General features: G+C 41.0%; 1 protein-coding gene across 2 annotated transcripts in view; it reads right to left on the bottom strand.

Annotated features, from left to right (window-relative positions):
* The window catches only part of MYPT-75D (Myosin phosphatase targeting subunit 75D), a 53,799-nt gene that overhangs the window by 29,046 nt on the left and 4,984 nt on the right, over positions 1–19,769 (bottom strand). For both annotated transcript variants that reach the window (XM_067135879.2, XM_067135880.2), the window contains exon 4: positions 12,839–12,984. In XM_067135879.2, the coding sequence (XP_066991980.1) occupies positions 12,839–12,984 (146 nt within the window). The remainder of the gene's footprint in view (positions 1–12,838; positions 12,985–19,769) is intronic.

The following is a 19,769-nucleotide window of genomic DNA, read 5'->3' as shown; positions in this document are numbered from 1 at the left end:
ATGTCCTTCATGCATCATAATTTACTGTGTGTGTCTGCATTCAACAGGGACAAGGAGAAGAGACTGATGTTTATCTGATCTTGGCTGGGTCATTTGCAGAAGTCAAAGGAGGAGAGTTATTGCACTGTTGAAAAAGTAATATCCCATGAGTTAAGCAACAGCAGCGCTTTCTTTCATGCAAAAATTATGGAGGTTTAGTCAAGAAATATATAGTGTGATTCAAGGTTGGATTTCTCGCATACAGAGAAGGCAAAAAAGTATATAAGAACATGAGTCCAGAAATGCTTACTTTCTTGGCCTCTACGATCACCTGATCTAAATCTGTTGGACTTCTTTGTGTAAAATTAAGCAAAGTCTTTGATGTACGCGACTACTGTGGAGGATGAAGCAACACTTCACAGCAGAATTGTAAGGACCTTTCAAACGGGACATATAATACCGGACATATTTGAATGTGTTTGTAACTCCATGCGACGTCGAGCATAAGCCTGTTGTATGGCAGGTGGGCATTTAGAACACTTCTTGTAAGGTAATGACTGGAGGACATCAGTACATGAGAGATAGCCCACAACACTTGAGGTTCTAGTTCAAGACAGAGTCTGATATCACGAAAAGTACAAGTTTCCAGACCCATGTTTATATCAACTTATTTCCTTCTCTATATTTGAGGAACCCAACCCTGAAATTATGCCGTGTATATTTGAAACATCCTGTATAATTATAATAATGTTATTTGCTTTACGTCCTATTAACTATTTTTATGGTTTTTGGAGACGCCGAGGTGCCGGAATTTAGTCCCGCAGGAGTTCTTTTACATACCAGTAAATCTACCGACACGAGGCTGACGTATTTGAGCACCATCAAATAGTGCCGCACTGAGCCAGGAATGAACCTGCCAAGTTGAGGACAGAAGGATAGTGCCTCAACCGCCTGAGCCACTCAGCTCAGCAACATCCTGTATAAAAAGATAAGAATATGAATAGGATACAATGACAGATTGAAAATCTGCCAAGATGGCTACTCAATGGGTGTTGAAGCCTGCCCTCCTGACAAAGCTGGAAAGAAGAAACGAACTCGCTGGGGGCTGAGAAGAAACAGATGTAGAAGAACTGGGACTGATAAGGAGAGAGCCATTCTACACTGACTGACAGAGCAAATGCAACACCAAGAAGGAGTGGTTCGAAAGGGATGAAAGTTGGGGAAAAAACAGAGACGGCACGGACGAATAATTGATGTTTATTTCAAACCGATATGCAGGTTACACAATGCGCACGGCATCGACTCAGTAGGATGTAGGACCACCGCGAGCGGCGATGCACGCAGAAACACGTCGAGGTACAGAGTCAATAAGAGTGCGGATGGTGTCCTGAGGGATGGTTCTCCATTCTCTGTCAACCATTTGCCACAGTTGGTCGTCCGTACGAGGCTGGGGCAGAGTTTGCAAACGGCGTCCAATGAGATCCCACACGTGTTCGATTGGTGAGAGATCCGGAGAGTACGCTGGCCACGGAAGCATCTGTACACCTCGTAGAGCCTGTTGGGAGATGCGAGCAGTGTGTGGGCGGGCATTATCCTGCTGAAACAGAGCATAGGGCAGCCCCTGAAGGTACGGTAGTGCCACCGGCCGCAGCACATGCTGCACGTAGCGGTGGGCATTTAACGTGCCTTGAATACGCACTAGAGGTGACGTGGAATCATACGCAATAGCGCCCCAAACCATGATGCCGCGTTGTCTAGCGGTAGGGCGCTCCACAGTTACTGCCGGATTTGACCTTTCTCCACGCCGACGCCACACTCGTCTGCGGTGACTATCACTGACAGAACAGAAGCGTGACTCATCGGAGAACACGACGTTCTGCCATTCCCTCATCCAAGTCGCTCTAGCCCGGCACCATGCCAGGCGTGCACGTCTATGCTGTGGAGTCAATGGTAGTCTTCTGAGCGGACACCGGGAGTGCAGGCCTTCTTCAACCAATCGACGGGAAATTGTTCTGGTCGATATTGGAATAGCCAGGGTGTCTTGCACATGCTGAAGAATGGCGGCTGACGTGGCGTGCGGGGCTGCCACCGCTTGGCGGCGGATGCGCCGATCCTCGCGTGCTGACGTCACTCGGGCTGCACCTGGACCCCTCGCACGTGCCACATGTCCCTGCGCCAACCATCTTCGCCACAGGCGTTGCACCGTGGACACATCCCTATGGGTATCGGCTGCGATTTGACGAAGCGACCAACCTGCCCTTTTCAGCCCGATCACCATACCCCTCGTAAAGTCGTCTGTCTGCTGGAAATGCCTCCGGTGACGGCGGCCTGGCATTCTTAGCTATACACGTGTCCTGTGGCACACGACAACACGTTCTACAATGACTGTCGGCTGAGAAATCACGGTACGAAGTGGGCCATTCGCCAACGCCGTGTCCCATTTATCCTTCGCTACGTGCGCAGCACAGCGGTGCATTTCACATCATGAGCATACCTCAGTGACATCAGTCTACCCTGCAATTGGCATAAAGTTCTGACCACTCCTTCTTGGTGTTGCATTTGCTCTGTCAGTCAGTGTATTTGAAGATGGCAGGTATGAAGATGTAGACAATGTCCTCATTTGTTTGGTTTCTCCCTTAATCCCACACTAACTTCTCACTGTGTTTTATGATCCTTTCTGTATACAATGAGTGACAAAAAATCACGGGAAGGGGAGTCCCATAAGAAAATGTGCCATGTATGACCCCTGAGCATTGCGGCTAGCTGCGTCGTAGCTGAGCAGTCTGTCACAGACACCAGTGTCGTCAAGATGGCAACACGTCCCGACTTAATTGACTTTGAACATGGGATGATCATTGGCGCACAGCGCATGGGTCATAGTACTGCGGACATTACACGCGAATTTGGGTTTCCGAGATCGACAGTGTCGAGGGTGGATCTTCAACATTGCAGAGAGAATGTTACTACCTGTGTAAACTGCCGTTTGGGAAGACCACAGGTGTTAAACGAACGGACATCATGTCTCCTTCGCAGAACCATACCGGGCGCTTGACAGGCTACTGTGAATCAGATCACCACACAGTTGAATGTTGGGAGTCAGGTACTCATTTCTACCAGGACTGTAAGGAAGCAACTGCAGTGCATAGGCTTCACCAGCCAACGACCAACTCGTGTCTCTTTGCTGACACCTCGACACAGAGCTCAACGACATGCATGGGCCTGCGAACATCAGTAATGGACCATGGAAATAGTATATAAAGTGGTAGAAGTGATACAAAGAAGAATGAAGATAAATTTTAGTGAGGTGGACATAGACGATGTATATAGAGTGGGGAAAGTGAAGGGCAGAAGGCCGATCAAGGTTAAACTAACATCAACCCTGATGGTGGAAATAGTGCTGAGAAATAGCAGTAACTTAAAAGGGGAGAAAATTTGGGTGAGAAGGGACATGGACAACGGCGACATCAAGGAACAAAACATTTTACGCAGACACCTAGGGAAAGCCAGACATCAGGGACTAAAGGCCCACATTGAAGGAGAGAGTCTGATCATCGGAGATGGTCGCTGGTGGTGCACGTGGTCACCAGTGCAGCTACGGGAAAGACACAAAACACCAACATCAGCAGAGTGTGATATGTGAGGCAGCAACAGAAGTGACCAAGGTAACATTGAGGGAGATCAGTGATGACGTAGGTAGGAGTGATACAGCAGAAGGAAGAGGAACAAAGTCCATTTCGAGGTCGGATATAGGAGACGAGCAGTTAGCAGCACACACGGAAGCGGAGGTCACCGCACTGGAAGACAGCCCAACCGAGCAACACCCAGAGGACAGCAACGGGATAGAAGTAAAAAGACGAGCGACAATGGTGAAGAGTAAAAATTTAAGTTTAAAAGATCTATGGGCAAAGAGAAATAAGTCACAGACTGATAAGGGGAGAAAGAGAATGGTAAAATGCCTAAAACTCCAGAAGAGTATACGTTAGAGGTAGAAAAAGCTAGGATTACAAGGAGTAAGACTTCAAATCTGTCCGAGAGTAATAAAAACAAAGTAGGAAATGGGGATGATGTAAGTAAGAAGAAATAACTAGAACTAAGGATAGGATTTGTAAATATAGTAGGAATATTAAGTAAATTAGGTAATAAGGTAGTGACAGAGATGGTTGAAGCATTTGATATATTTGCATTTTTAGAAACTTGGCTACCAGAAGAGAGAGAGGTAGTCTCTAAGGGATTCGTGGTTGGAAATGTAATGAAAAAGAAGAAAGGGGCCAGGGGTAGAAACCCTGCAGAAATAACACTCCTAATAAAAGGAGAAATTAATAACCAAATAGAAGAAATACCGAATGATATGGAAGATGGATAAGGCTTAGACAGAAAGATATATGCCTGGCGTTTTTGTACAATCCTCCGATAGAATCAACATATGCGAACAGGAATTTTTTTGAGGATATAATAGGTGAAATAAGTGTAATTAGAGGGAAGTATGAAGAAGCAGGAATTATAATGATGGGTGACTAGAATGCAAGAGTTTACAATAAGGAGGGAAGAGAGGTAATGAGAGGAAATAGAAGTAGTCAAAATAAAGAGAGGAATATCTATGGGAATAAACTCTTGGAATTATGTGCTGCTGAAAACCTATTTATCTCAAATGGATGGTGGAGGGGGGATGAAAGAGGAGAGTCGACATACATTACAATGCAGGAAGGGAGTACAATTGACCTAGTGGTGTGCTCAGGAGATATATTGGAGATGTTAAAGGAGACAGAAGTAAAGAATTGGGCGAAGTCACACCATTTCCCAATTTATGTTACATTAAGGAGACATAAGGGAGAAGAGAACGTTACTGGAAGGAGGGAAAAAGTGAAGAGTACTATAGTTCAAAAATACAAGTGATGTGAAAACACCAAAAATAAAATAAATGCATATCTAAAAAGGGAAGAATTTCAAATTATTAAGAGCAGTATCGAAGTAGCACTAGATTGTAGGAATGTGGATTTAGCTATATTGTTACAGAAACCCTTTAAGAGCAGAGCCCAAGTGGAAAGGAAACACAAACAAAAGAGATGGGGAGAAGGATGGTATAACAAGGAATGCAAATCCAAGAGACTGGAAGTTATTAGAACCCTGAAGGCCTACAGGGAGACAGGGTACACGTAGGTGGTTTGAAAAGTTCTCGGAATGTACTAGAATGAAGTATCTTACCTCGGTGGAACTGCTTTTATTTTTCAACATAGTCTCCCTGTAGACTATTGCATTTGGTCCAGCGATGTTCCAATGCCTTGATCCCATTTCGAAAATGAGATTCCTCCAGGCCTGCAAAATACCTCTTCAATTTGGCTGTCAGTTCTTCCCTTGTAGAAAATCTCCGTCCAACGAGGAAAATTTTCAGCTTGGGGAATAGATGAAAGTCTGATGGTGCCAAATCAAGTGAATAAAGTGGATGTGGCAACAATTCGTACACCAGTTCATGAAGTTCTGCCATTGCAATAACACTTGGTGCGGCGGAGTGTTGTCCTGATGAAAGATGACCTTTTTCCTTGCCAAATCAGGCCTTGTTCCGCGTATCTTTTCCTGTAGTTGGCCTAGGTGGTTTGCATAGTATTGCCCCATAATTGTTTGGCCAGTAGGAAGATAATCTATCAGCAGAATGCCTTTTGCATCCCAGAAAACTGAGGCCATGACCTTTCTGGCCGAACGCACTGCCTTTGCTTTCTTTGGTGGTGGTGAATCAGCATGTTTCCACTGCTTTGACTGCTGTTTTGTCTCTGAGGTATAGTAGTGGACCCAAGTTTCATCTGTAGTCACAAACCGGCACAAAAAATCTTGTTGGCTGCACTGAAAATGGGCCAGACTTTGTTCGGACATTTCCAATCTGGTGCGTTTATTGTCCAATGTCAAGAGCCGCGGCACCCATCTTGCGGATAATTTTTTCATACCCAATTCTTCGGTTAAAATATAATATACCCATTCAGAAGACATCCCTACAGCTTCAGCAATCTCCCGCACTTTCAGTCGACGATCCTCTATGACCATTTTATGCACTTTTGCGATAAATTCTGGGGTTGTAACACTTTTTGGCCGTCCACTACGCAGATCATCATCCAAGCTCTCCTGACCAAATTTAAACTCGCTGGTCCACTTGGCAACAGTTGAAAATGAAGGAGCAGAGTCCCCCAGTGTGTTCTGAAAGTCGGCATGAATTTCCTTTGCTTTCATACCTTTCTTTACAAAGTATTTAATCACTGCTCGAATCTCAGTTTTTTTCCATTGTCACAAATCACTACGTGGGAACAACAACAAAGAGTTGTCACTACCACACTCCTGCAGCTAGAGCACTGATGCGCCACGTGTTCACTCACAAAGGGTGTGTGATTATTGCGTGGGAACCTCGTTGCTCTAGAGCTGACATCTAGTGGTGATTCCGAGAACTTTTCAAACCGTCCTTGTATACGGAGATGAGGGAACAGTTTTGTACAATGAGGAAGGAGTATAAAGAGTTATTAGTAGAAAGAAAGAAACTTTGGCAGAAAGAGCAGGCGCGGCTGATTAATACAGAATGTAAAAATAATCAGGAAGATAAGGTAAGTAGAATTAACAGAATAAATAGAGGGGAGAAAGGTTATGTAAAATCTAAAATTAATAAGGAAAAGTGGGTTGATTATTTCCAGAAATTATTAAAAGGAAAACAGGTGTGGAAAAATAATGAGAGGTGTCTGGATGTGGCATGGGGTGTTGAGACAAGTATACCTTACTTAGATGATGAGATAACAGAATACGAAGTATTAGAGGTGATGGGCAAAGCCAAATGTAGGAAACCAGGGGAATTAAGTGGTTTATCGAATGAGTTTTGGAAAGTAGCAGTTAAAAGTAAACAAATGCTGGGAACTCTAGTAAAGGTATATAATAAGATATTTGAGCTTACAGAATTTCCGAAGGAATGGCAGTGGGGCATAATCTGCCCAATTTATAAAAAGCATGGGGATAGAGGTAATCCTAGTAATTATAGAGGAATAACACTATTAGATTCCCTCACCAAAGTATATACAGGAATCTTAGCAAGAAGGTTGATGAAGTGGGCAGAAGAGTTCAACATCCTCACGATATTCCAGAGTGGATTCAGAAAAGGGAGAAGAACAACCAATAATATCATTATAGTTGAAACAATAATAGACAAATATTTAAAAAGGAAAGAAGGTAAATTATTTGCCGCAGTGGACTTTGAGAAGGCCTTCGACACAGTTTACAGGTGGGCATTGTTTGAGAAGCTGGCCCGGTTAGGAGTGTCAAACAATATGATGATGATGATGGTGATGATGATGATGATGATGATTATTATGATGGTGATGCTTGTTGTTTAAAGGGGCCTAACATCTAGGTCATCGGCCCCTAATGGTACGAAATAAGACGAAATGTTATGACAATTTAAAAATCCATAATCCTCCACTGATCAGAATTTGGAAACGTGAGGACGAAGAATGAATGAATCAATATGAAGTTAAAACAATCAGTGGATCTGACCCACAATGCCCCACATTCCCAAAAACTAGTGTTAAACAATAGTATTACTGACCAATGGACTGCTTCTAAAGCACAATACTGAATCAATGACGCTTGTAGTCGAAACGGGTCCTAAATCCAGGTCATCGGCCCCTCATAATGGTACTTATCGCTAGGAAAATAGAACCATGCTATTTGTCATGTTGCAGTACTAATCAAAAGTAGCATAGACTCGCGATATTCCACACATTATGGTACTACTCACAGGTAATGAAATTCGCACATGTAACACAGACCTATGGTGTTTCGCACATTGCAGCCGTATTTACAGGCAAAGCAAACTTATACATGCAATGCAAACCTATGGCGTTTCTCACATAAGTGGACTAACCACAGGGAGTCACACTATCCCGTGGTGTTCCTCACATAGTGGGTACTAAGCATAGGCAAGGCAGAACCATGGTGTCGCTCATCCCATGGTGTTGCTCATACGTAGTTGCAAGATGTTTCAATTGTACTTATTTCAATTTTGCACATGTAGAAACTGTATTTTCTGGTTAGATGGAAGAGAGGGTCTAATGGCCTTAATCTTGCCAGACAAAATAAATCTATTGTATTGTAATCAAAGGTACTGTAAAATGCATCCTGAGCCACACACTGTCGCTACTAATCACAAACCTATGTTGTACCTAACATAGTGGTATTACGCGCAAGTAAAAGCGACCCATGGTGTTCCCTGTGTGATGGTACTAATTACAAGCAGTCTCATAGTTCTAATTTGATCATCCCTTGGTTGCCCCTTTTAGTCGCCTCTTACGACAGGCAGAGGATACCGTGGGTGTATTCTTCGTCTGAGTCCCCCACCCACAGGCGGTTGTGTGTTTGGTCCGTGAGAGGTATTTTATTTCCTTCAAGTCCGCCGGAAAGCCGGTTAGGACCCCCCTATCCGCCACCTGGGATGTGCCATGTAGGAATATCACCTCTTCCCCTGCTACGCCAACATAGTAGGTTTGTGGTCGAACAAGATGAGAAGGGCGATTGAGGCTATATATGAAAGGGTATATTGCAGTATTAGAGTAGATGATGGAGTAGTATGTGGATTGATAGTCAAATATGAGGTTGAAACAGGGGTGCAAATTATCAAAAATTCTCTTTTTGATATTTATAAATGATATACTACAGGCACATGGTGGAGAGAGATGGGCTTGTCCAGTATTAGGAAATCTAGAAATACCGGGCTTGATCTTTGCGGACGATGTTCTCCTGATGACACTAACAGAGGGAGGCTTGAAAAAAAAGTATAAATAAGGTGATAGAATTCTCTCAAAAATTGTCATTGAAAATTAACATTGGCAAGACGAAAGTGTTGATATGTAAGAAGGGTGGAAAAAGAGAGACAAATGAGCAATGGATGATAAAGGAAGAAAAAATAGAGATAACTAATAAATTAGAGTACTTAGGAATATATTATATAAGTAGCAATAGGAAATGGACTCACCAAATAAGCAAAATGGAAAGGCCTAGCAGCACCTTCAGTAATAAAGATTTTAGAAAATAAGTTCCCTAATATAGACTATGAGATTAAAAAATTGGTTTTTCAAGCTGTAGTAAAGAGCAGAATGTTATATGGTTCTGAGATATGGGGAGTAGAAGAGGCGAGTGAGATGCTGAACCAAATAGTAAGCAAGTTTAGCAAAATTGTAATGGAACTGCCATACTCTACAGCAAATTGTGGTGCAAGACTAATATGTGATGAGAATATTCAAGTAGACATCTTTAGGATTAGGTAATTATTGGGAGATAGATATGGTTAGGGGAGAGGCTATACTATGGAAGAGAATTGTACGAAGGGTCAAGCATATTCAAAGACAGTTGTTGGAGTCTTGAGTGCAGGAGCAAGCCGACCCTCACGGTATTTAATATCGTCCCTGCTCTGGCAAACTAACGAATCTGAAAATTGTCAAAATGTTAGGAGAGCTGAAAGAAGTTGTGATTACTCATGTCAAATCAATTTTTATATTTAATTATTGGTTTTATATGTTAGGCATACAGAATGAGCTGCAGATGTGAGACTTTGCCAGAGGGTAGACAATATATAAATAACAAAATCTAGACCAGAACTTCAGAACTACAGATTCCTTAGTTTGTCAGTTTCGCTAGTTTGCCAGAGCAGGGACGATATGATAAGCCAGGAAACTAATGTGAGGATAAGTACCGTATAATCCCGAATACCACCCACCAATGAATAAGGCCCCGCACCCTAAATTTGAGACAGCAAAATACAGAAAAAAAATAAAAATCATGTAACTTACATACCTATTTAATTTTTTCAAATATACTACAAATATAAATTCAACAGCTCACAATTAATAAAATCATCACAAAAATCATAAATAAAATTGATCCAATACTCAGATCATTCACAATTCACCGTCGTCATCTCAAGTTTCAACACAGGAACTTTTGTTGGTGGCATCTTTCCACAAACCGTCATCCTCACTACCATCCACTGAATTTGAAATTCCACATTTCTTAAAGCTTTTGGACACTAGATCGTTGGGAATGCGCGCTCATGCGGTCTTGATCCAGCTGTATATTAGTCCCACTTCAGGCCTGTTCACTCATCCGATTGGTGTTAATGCGTGATCACCATCAGACATCCATTTGGTGTACAACTATTTCATTGCAGTTTTGAAAGGCCGGTTCACGCACACATCCAAAGGCTGTAGAATAGAAGTGAGTCCTCTGGGAATTATCGCAAGATCGGTTTTTCCTTTCCTCATCATATCATTTACGGCGTCAGTTGTATGTCCTCAGTAACTGTCCAACACAAGCATGTTTCGTTTTTGTAACAAAGCTCCCGGGTGACGTTGACAAACGCACTTCACCCAGTCCTTAACTAATGCACTGTCCATCCAGCCGGACTTGTGTTCTAAGAGTAACACTGGACAGCAAGTTTCCTTTCGGAAGTGTTTTCGTTTTCAGAACCACATATGAAGGGAGTTTGGTTCCATCCGCTAATGCGCACAACATTACCAAGCATCGTTGCTTTTTGTTACCACCTGTTCTTTTAGAACCCTTCGTATCCACTGTATTTTTCAACAGCATTTCAAAATAGACAGGTGTCTGGTCAGCATTCCCAATTTGCAACAGCAAATAAGAATTTTGCTTCCTCAAATGAATAATGCAATGCTGAAAGGCCATTAATTTTTCTTCATATGCCCCAGGGAGACGTTGTTGAAATAGACATACGTCTCCGAATGCACAATCACTTTCTCCGATAAAAGTTTCGGATCCATCCGCGCCTTGCAGTAAAACCCTGTGTTTTGAGTTCTTTTGAGATCTCTAGTGCTTTCAATTGACACATTTCACTAGAAACACCACATCCTAACTCACGTTTTTCTATCACAAATTTGTGGAGCAGTTCTTCAATTTCCAGAAACACTACACTCCGCCCGTGGAACGCTCTGCGATCGCCGTTACTTTTTAGAAGTTTTTCCTTCTTTTTCTGCCAATCATGAATATACAATTCATTAATATCGTACTTTCTGCCAACGGCACGATTTCCGTATATTTGAGCTTCGCTTACAACCTTAAGTTTATCACGCACAGTAAATGACCGCAGACACCGTTTTGAATTCATCGCTTACTATCGAGACAGCACTATCACAGGACAGATATGGAACTCAGATGTGAGCGAGGTAGACTTCCGTAACCAACAGTCTCGACTCTCGCAAAGTATGATATCCCACGAGATCAGCTATTCGCGCACCCAGCATGCCAACAACACTTGTGAAACAAATGACGATCGAGCATCCGCAGCAGCGGTTTTCATATTTACCCATATTCTTTGATTTACCATATTTGATTACCTTACATTTTGCATTTACATGCCACTGTAAACATATTGAAAAATCTATCTTGTTTTCTAGAACGCAACTAAAACACAATAAGACTGACTGCCCGTTTACATGTGGTATATTGAGTACGGTAACCGTACTCAAATCTATTTCAATACTCCATGTAAACGTAGTAAATATTTACGAGAATGAACAGCTTGAATAAGACGCACCCAAGATTTAGAACCAATATTTTGGGGGAAAAAGTGCGGGTGGTATTCAGGATTATACGGTAATGTTAACAGAAGAGAAAGAAGAGGGCTTATATGGTGGATGATGGGAATCCACAAAAACAAGGGATGTATAAGGGAAAAGGACAATGCAAGATGTGTGTTGTGTGGGGAAATAAGAAGATTTCATCTCTTAAAAGTATGTAACGAAACTATAGTGATTAGAAGAAATTTTTTTTAGTAATAGTGAACTATTAGTATTAAATCAGAATGTGAATGATCGTAAAATTATGAGATGGATGAAAAATTAATGGAATAATCCTAGTAATGTAAGCAAGTACTTAGCTGTAGTTAGAAATATGTGTATACGGAAGTTACAGGAAAAGAGTAGATAAGGGTAGGTAAATTAAGTGTCTATTTAAGTGAAGTGAGGGAATTAGATATAAAGACAATAAAGGAAGTGGACATATGATTAGTGAGCAAGACACACTTGGACACAGAGGAGAGTTATTGTGTGTGAATACTGCAGTGTAATAGTGCAATGATGTAATGATATGCGGCACTGTAGCGCAGCAAGCATATGGGAGGGAAGTTGGTTGAATCAGCAAACGGTCTTAGCTAGACAAAACACGCTGAATCAACCAAGGTTTAACATGTATATAACTTTGCCGTTTGCCATATGATCAGTCGTGCAATTATTAAACAACTATTCATGTAATTCATTATTTAGTTCATTCATAGGTCTGTTGTAAATGGAGGATAACTCTGTACAGACTTGTTATATATAAATAATCATGAATATCTCAAAAATGGGGATTATTGGTGCCCTAAACTACTAATCACCCTTGTCCAAGGCAATGGATCATTAACCTCCATCCACTTCTTGTACCTCCTTGGAGATGCAAGAGATGAATGTCGCTTCTGGGGTACTCCCTCGGTCTTTGCCTGGATCCAATCTGATGCTTCACGTAGGTTGTTATTATGATGGGCTGGCCACACCCAAAGGCATTCTACCAAACTGCCAAATTTCAATGAGGCTGTCCCTAACCTGAAGAAAAGGGGCTCCTTTGTCTGAAGCCGCTGGCTCCTTTTAGAATGTTGGATTATTTACCACCGCCCAAAGCTTGGCATCGAGTCGCTGGCTGAATGGTATACTACATCCTGTAGTAGGTAATCCTGGCTCTAAACTACACATCACTTTAAACCACTAGAAGTGCCTTTTATCTCTTCAAATTGCAAGTAACTCGGTGATATACAGAGCGTAGTGCCTCCTTGGAAGTTTCAGATACTCACCTACTAATCAGATATCTAACCAAATGTAGATGTCCGCATGTGGCAGCAGCATGCAAAGGTGTCCATTTCTCACTGTCTTCAGCATTGACGTTAGCTCCATATTCCAGCAGTAACTTCATCATTTCTTCATTATCGTCAATACAACACTGCAGAAACACATAGGAATTAGTTCTCAAAATCTTGTGAACATTAAATAAAACAGCAAAAATCATACACATTCATCCAGCCCCGTGAGTTACATGATTTCATTTACTTGGACACTTAACAAGATGTTAAAGAAGAAACAGTTCCTAATAACAACCTGCTAGATGTAATTAATTAATAAAAATAAATAAATGAAGATCATGTGTGTAACATGAAATCTGATAAAATTCAAGAAAAATATCCTATCCAGATCGTAATGATGATGATGATGACTGTTTAAAGATGCCTAATATCTAGAGCATCGGCCCCTGATAGTATGAGATGAAATGAAATTATAATTTAAAATTAAAATTTACCTACTGACTAGCATGAAAATGATTGTGAATTTACAATGACCGGATCTAATTCACAATGCCTTATTTTGATGGAATGGTTAAAATATAAATTTAAGTGTAATAAAAAAACAAGAAGCCATTGTTTTAAAAGCAAGATGATGATGATGGTGATGATGCTTGTTGTTTAAAGAGGCCTAACATTTAGGTCATCGGCCCCTAAAAAGCAAAATAATGTAATAGAAACCTTATAAGCTAAAAACAGATTTTTAAAATGCAACCAGTAGTTGAAGGAATAAAAGCATAGTTGACAGCAAAATATAATTTTAAAGATATCTAAAACAGAAATGTCACTGTCAGAAACGATAAAAAAGATCCACTGTTCCTCATAAGACAGATGACATCTTCTGACTACTCGTAATCTCGTAGAACAAGGGACAATGATGCTCAAAAGTTTTAGACAACAGATCAGCCAGATCTCTACACTACATAATAAAAATGAATACCTACTAGGAACAACTTTAAACCAAAAAAATGTTGCATTCAATGACAAAATCTACTGTCAAAAAGGAAAGGTTTAACATGGGCTCATTTTTTATCAGGAATAATAGTGAATATATTCCTACATAACCGTGAAAACGATTTCTTAATCGACCATTCATCTAAAGGTATCTTACACTGGAGGAGATACATAGATGACATAATATGCATCTATGATAATGCGAAAATTCACACTTAGTTTTCGGATATTAATTCCCTGTCTCTGTCTCTCTCTCTCTCTCTCTCTCACTCTCACTCACACCCTGTGACGTCATCACCCCTCCGTCACCAAGTAAACATGGTCGCCATGTGCTCTTCCAGCAACTATATAGTGTCCTTTTCAGTGTTCTATATGGCAGGTAATAGTACAAAAACCTAGTATTTTCGCATCTCTACTCCTTCCTTGTACCCTAATGAACATATCTAATAGCATATCACGGCGCCTACAAGTAAACTGGAGATAGCGTGAATGTGTACCGTAACCGGAAAAAAAAACCTCCTCTCCGAAAACTGTAAAAGTAGTTAGTGGGATGTAAAGCAAATAACATTATTAAACAACCTCCTGTCATAGAAAATATACAGGAAATCCACTCAGACTTCACACACAACAGACAACGAAACCTATCACTTGAACATGCATAAACTGGCAGGACTGACTACAATAATACAGAGAGCAATATCAACACCAATGAGCATAACAGATTTCTAAAATGAAATCCCAACAATATACGAAATCACAAAAGAAAACCACCAATCCACCCGACACAGAAAAATGATTATTAAGGAAACAAAGAAAAACCATACCTGGAAACAACAAATACATAGAACTGGAGCTAGTACTCAGAAAACTTAGAAATAGAAAAAAATCTGGGGAAGAGTCAATAAATGCAGAACTTTGGTACCGGTACCATATTCAAATACTCAAGTGACATCTTCAAGCAAAGGTTTCTTAGATTTATAAATGTAATTTACAATGGAAACAGACCACCAAAGAACTGCCAGAAAGCAATACCTATTCCTCTTCATAAGAAGGGAAATGTGAAAGATTATAGAAATTAAAGAGAGAGAACTATACTCAACTCAGGATAAAAAATTTATGCTAATATTGTCAAAGAAAAACTACTCAAGCATTACAAAAATGTAATTGGAAAAGAACAAGTGTTTCAAAAGGGATGCTCATGTGCTGAAGTCTATTTTACCACGAAAATGTTCATTGAAAAACACAGAACTTGGAAATTCGTATAACATTTGTTAAATTTTTTTTTACAATTTGTTTCATGCCACATCAACATAGATAGGTCTTACGGTGATGATGGGATGGGAAAGGCCTAGGAGAGGGAAGGAAGCGCCCATGGCCTTAATTAAGGTACAGCCCCAGCATTTGCCTGGTGTGAAAATGGGAAATTACGGAAAACGATCTTCAGGGCTGCCGACAGTGGGGTTCAAACCCACTATCTCCTGGATGCATTTGCTAATTTTAAGACAGCCTTTGACCTAGTTGACAGAAACAGAATGGATAAAGCACATTCTTTCCCTGTAGTCTTCATCTGTGATTACCAAGAAAACTGGAAAAGTCACCTTCAAGGATGGAATCTGGAAGACTACCAAAGGCGATCCTATGTTACCAACCAAAGAGAAACAGATAAGCGATGAAGAGAAAATGCAAGACTGTAACGGGACATTTGACCCAATACTTGGAAGGAAGAAGAAGAAGAAGAAGAAGAAGAAGTTGATGATGATGATGATGATGATGATGACGACGACATAATCCTCAATATTGTGTATACAATAACAGGTACAAGGACCAAAAATTTTCAAAAAACAAGGTCTAAAAATAGCTGACAGAACTAATAACACACTACAAAGACACATCAGCAAATGCAACTTAAACAAAAAGTACCTTTCTCCACATCAGGAGTTTATGAACTCAAATGTCAAGAACCAAACTCCAACACAACATATAGGCCAAACAAAATGAAATTTCCACACCAAAGAACATAAAAATTCTGTTAGGTACAATCCATCATTCAGACTTCGGATAACACGTATACGACAGCTCTCACCATTTCACAGACGTCGACACAGATCTTAAAATTTTACACAATGAAAATAAGAGCAAATCATTACATATACTATCTGCCAGTGGCGTATATTGAGGGCTACCAAGGCTATCAGTGAAGCCCAAACCTCAAATGAGAATGATGGAAATCTAAAACACATTATAATGTAAGCATCTGACACACTGTTCCATTTACAAAACTTGAAAGCAATGAGAAAAAACATTGCACGTATATCTGAGAGCAAGGCATCAGAGACAGATCTTGCAGCCCAGATTCTGCATCCCTCTCCCCTTGACCCACCTCAGGAGGCTTGCCGATGTATGCCTGATTGGTGCGGGGACTGGGGGGATAGGTATGCTAGGCTTTGGTCTATCAGATCACCACTGCTTACTAACAGTCATGCGTTCCTCATTGTATATACTTCCTCACCTCATAGATAACAAAGTGCTGACATTTCCCTTCCATTACTTCTACAGTACATCCTTGTAGGAAGACATTGCAGGGCTGCTGTTAGAAATGCAATATAGTTGTCTTTTTTATAGGTAGATCTGCTAAAATGAAATACAATCTTTCAGGTGCAGTGTTCTCTTTTGCTGGTTAGAATCGAACCCGTGACCATGGGTCAGTCGCCACCACTGATCTCCCGAGGAAGCTAATAAACCAGTGAACGATACGTACGACCTCCGGTAAAGCTGTAAAATTCTAAATTTGTAATAATAATAATGGTGCATGGCATTTGTATAGGTTTGGTGGTGACCTAATGAGGATGAAATGAATGGCGAAGACGCCATAAACACCCAGTTCCCAAGCCAGGGGAATTAACAGCAAGAGGGGGTTGATTCTGAGAACTGAACTGGAGCCATCAGACCAAAGGCAAGCATTCTAACCATTTAGCCACAAAGCCGGACTTTAATTTGCTAAACCTTAGACTACCATCTCCTCCACTGATCAGGTGTTGAGTACTGACAGTTGCAGAGGCCAGGACAGTAGCTTGTGAAGCATCCATGAAAACACAGCAAGCTACTCCGTTGGCTATTGGCTGCAGCTCAAAACTCTTAAAAGGCTTGACATTCACTAAACCAACCATCAAAAAGGGATAACCTAAGTCTAGTGGTAGCCCACGTCTTGGACTCAGCATACACCACTGCTATCTGCGTATGACGAGAAGTCGCAGCAGCTTGTAGGTACGGCACGAGTAACAGCTAGCTACAAACATCAGTCGTGACAGACAAGCGAGTTCTCTGAATCACTGCATATTCATTACCAAACTGTTCATTATGGAGCCATACAGTAAATATGTAACTAAAGCACAATTGCACTACCACTTTGAAACATTACAACAGCACTTCCATTCGTAAGTCACCGCGGATGGAACAGATGTTAATTGTCAGGCCTTGAGGCTTAAGATAGGTGCATGCGCGATATCAACGGTCACATAATTTTATTTTGTAAGTAATTAATAAGTATAAGGTTCCCCAAGTAATTATTCATCATCTTCCTTTCCCCTTATCCAGCTCCTGCCAGGTGGGGGAATTTATCGCACTTCTCCACCTTCCTCTCTTCTTCCACCATTCCTCTTCCATCATTTTGTCCCATCCCAGGTTTCTTCTCCTTGCATTCCTCTTTACTGAATTGATTCACCTTGTTCTAGGTCTCCCTCTCGCTCTCTTTCCCTTGAACTTCATCTCTGTTTTGGTATTCTTTCCTCCTCCATACTCTTTAAATACCCAAACCATCTTAGTGTATTCCTATCAACTCTCTCATTTAGGTTGTCTATACTAACTTCCTTTCTAACATCTTCATTTCTCACTCTTTCTTTCCTATCATACTTCATACGTATTTCATTTCGCTGGCTTGAATTCTACTCTCCTCCCTACTTGTCATTGTCCAGGTCTCAGCTGCATAAGTAAATACGAGAGTATAATACATTTTGTACACTATCTCTTAACACTTCCTTGGAACTTTGTTATTCCAGACAAGGCTCCTTACACTCTGGTAGAATGCATTGCCCTGTTGCACCCTCTTGCTCATCTCCACGTCCAGCCTTGTATTCTGCATTAATTCACTCCCTAGGTATTTGAAACTGTCCACAAGGTTACGGTACACAAGCCGACTATCTCCAGTTCACTTGCAGGTGCCATCAATTGCTATTAGATATGTTCAATAGGGTACAAGGAAGGAGCAGAGGTGCGAAAATACTAGGTTTTTGTACTATTACCTGACATATAGAACAATGAAGAGGACACAATATAGGACTGGTAGAGCATATGGCAACCATGTTTACTTGGTGATGGAGGGGTGATGACATCATACCTGATGTCACAGAGTGTGAGAGAAAGACAGGGAATTAATATCCGAAAACTCACAGGGTGTGAAAGAGACAGGGAATTAATATCCGAAAACTAAATACGAATTTTTGGTACTGCTCATGCCCGGCCAACTTAATTATTTAACGTTTCACCGTGGACAAGAAAAATGTCATATGTATGACGTCACACCACCCCTTGTACCTCTACAGACAGCACATGTGGTACACTTGCGAGAATGTGACGTAAGCATGGACCGCCAACCCTTCCTCGTGGAAGGAAGGGGGTGTAACATTCGCAGTCCTTATGAGCTGGGGTTCATCTGAATATACACATATACATGGCTCATAATGGATTATGGACAAAACATGCATAACCATAGCAAATAAACATTGTGACATGTAATCATATGATTCACTTTCTTCATCAATAAACAGTTAAATATTGGCGTTAGGGGTTGAAGGCAATCACCAAGTGGTTACTTTCGTTAAGTTGGTACTTCTCGTGTGCATGTGTAGATCAAAGATGGAGGAGCGGTTACCTGCAGCAATTACCACGTGGTCGTGACAGTTGTGCCATTACTGTCAATTCAAGTTGTTATATTTATTTAATTAATGACTCGTATATGCCCATTGTGCGGCATTATGTAGTTAACTAATTAAGGAATGATTCGTACATTCAAGGTGGATTTATGTGTGTTTTTGGAGTTTGATTGCATATCAAAGCGAGATGAAACTAACCTCGAGTGCTTTCAAATTAATGCTGGCTGGCTTCGTAGACGATGCCGGCAGTACGTGAAATGGATACCTAAATAACCTTCTGTGCATACCATTTGAACACACTAGTTCCTATTCTTGCTACTGTGTGAACTTGCAATGCAATGTAGCCTCCGTTTTCTGTGTGGGTAATAACACTTTTCTGGGTGGGTCGGTGGGTCCCTGGCGAGCATAAAGGAAGGATTTCTCCTAAACTCTGCATCACGTATCGTTTCATATCGTTCGTACATGCGTTTCTGATTCCTAAACATGCACCCACGTCCGTAAATTGGGAACCACAAATTGCTCCATAATGCTCGGGCACTCGATCGGTATCGAAGCGATCTCGGATGTTTTCTTCCTTTGTTATTAAATTCCACTATTTTAATGGTTCACTGTGATTTGTATGGTGAATTTATATCATCAGTATGAATTATGCGATGTTAAGTGCTCATTTTCTGCTGTAACCAATGGGGTGCTTAGTTTGTGTTTTTATGTACATCTAAATGTCAGATGTTGGCTCGTGACGTCACAGTTTCATCATGGCTGACCTTCCACAAGTTGAAGGGATAAACTATGATGTCATAAACATGGCTACCATGGCAAGAGAGTTGTAGCGCTTGGCAAATATTTGCATTTAATAATTGCTTACAAATTGCGATAAATCATAATTTTTGGATCTAAGTTAATTTTTGGACACTTGGAATTCGCCCTTTAGGTTACAAAATTTCTGAGACCCGAATTGGAGACAGTCAGCTTGTGTACCGGACCCATCCACAATTTCAGGGTTTTGA

This window comes from Anabrus simplex, chromosome 1 (genome assembly GCF_040414725.1).
Source record: "Anabrus simplex isolate iqAnaSimp1 chromosome 1, ASM4041472v1, whole genome shotgun sequence".
NCBI classification, from domain to species: domain Eukaryota; kingdom Metazoa; phylum Arthropoda; class Insecta; order Orthoptera; family Tettigoniidae; genus Anabrus; species Anabrus simplex.
The sequence above is the reverse complement of the archived record's forward strand: the minus strand, read 5'-3'. Positions and strand labels throughout refer to the sequence as shown.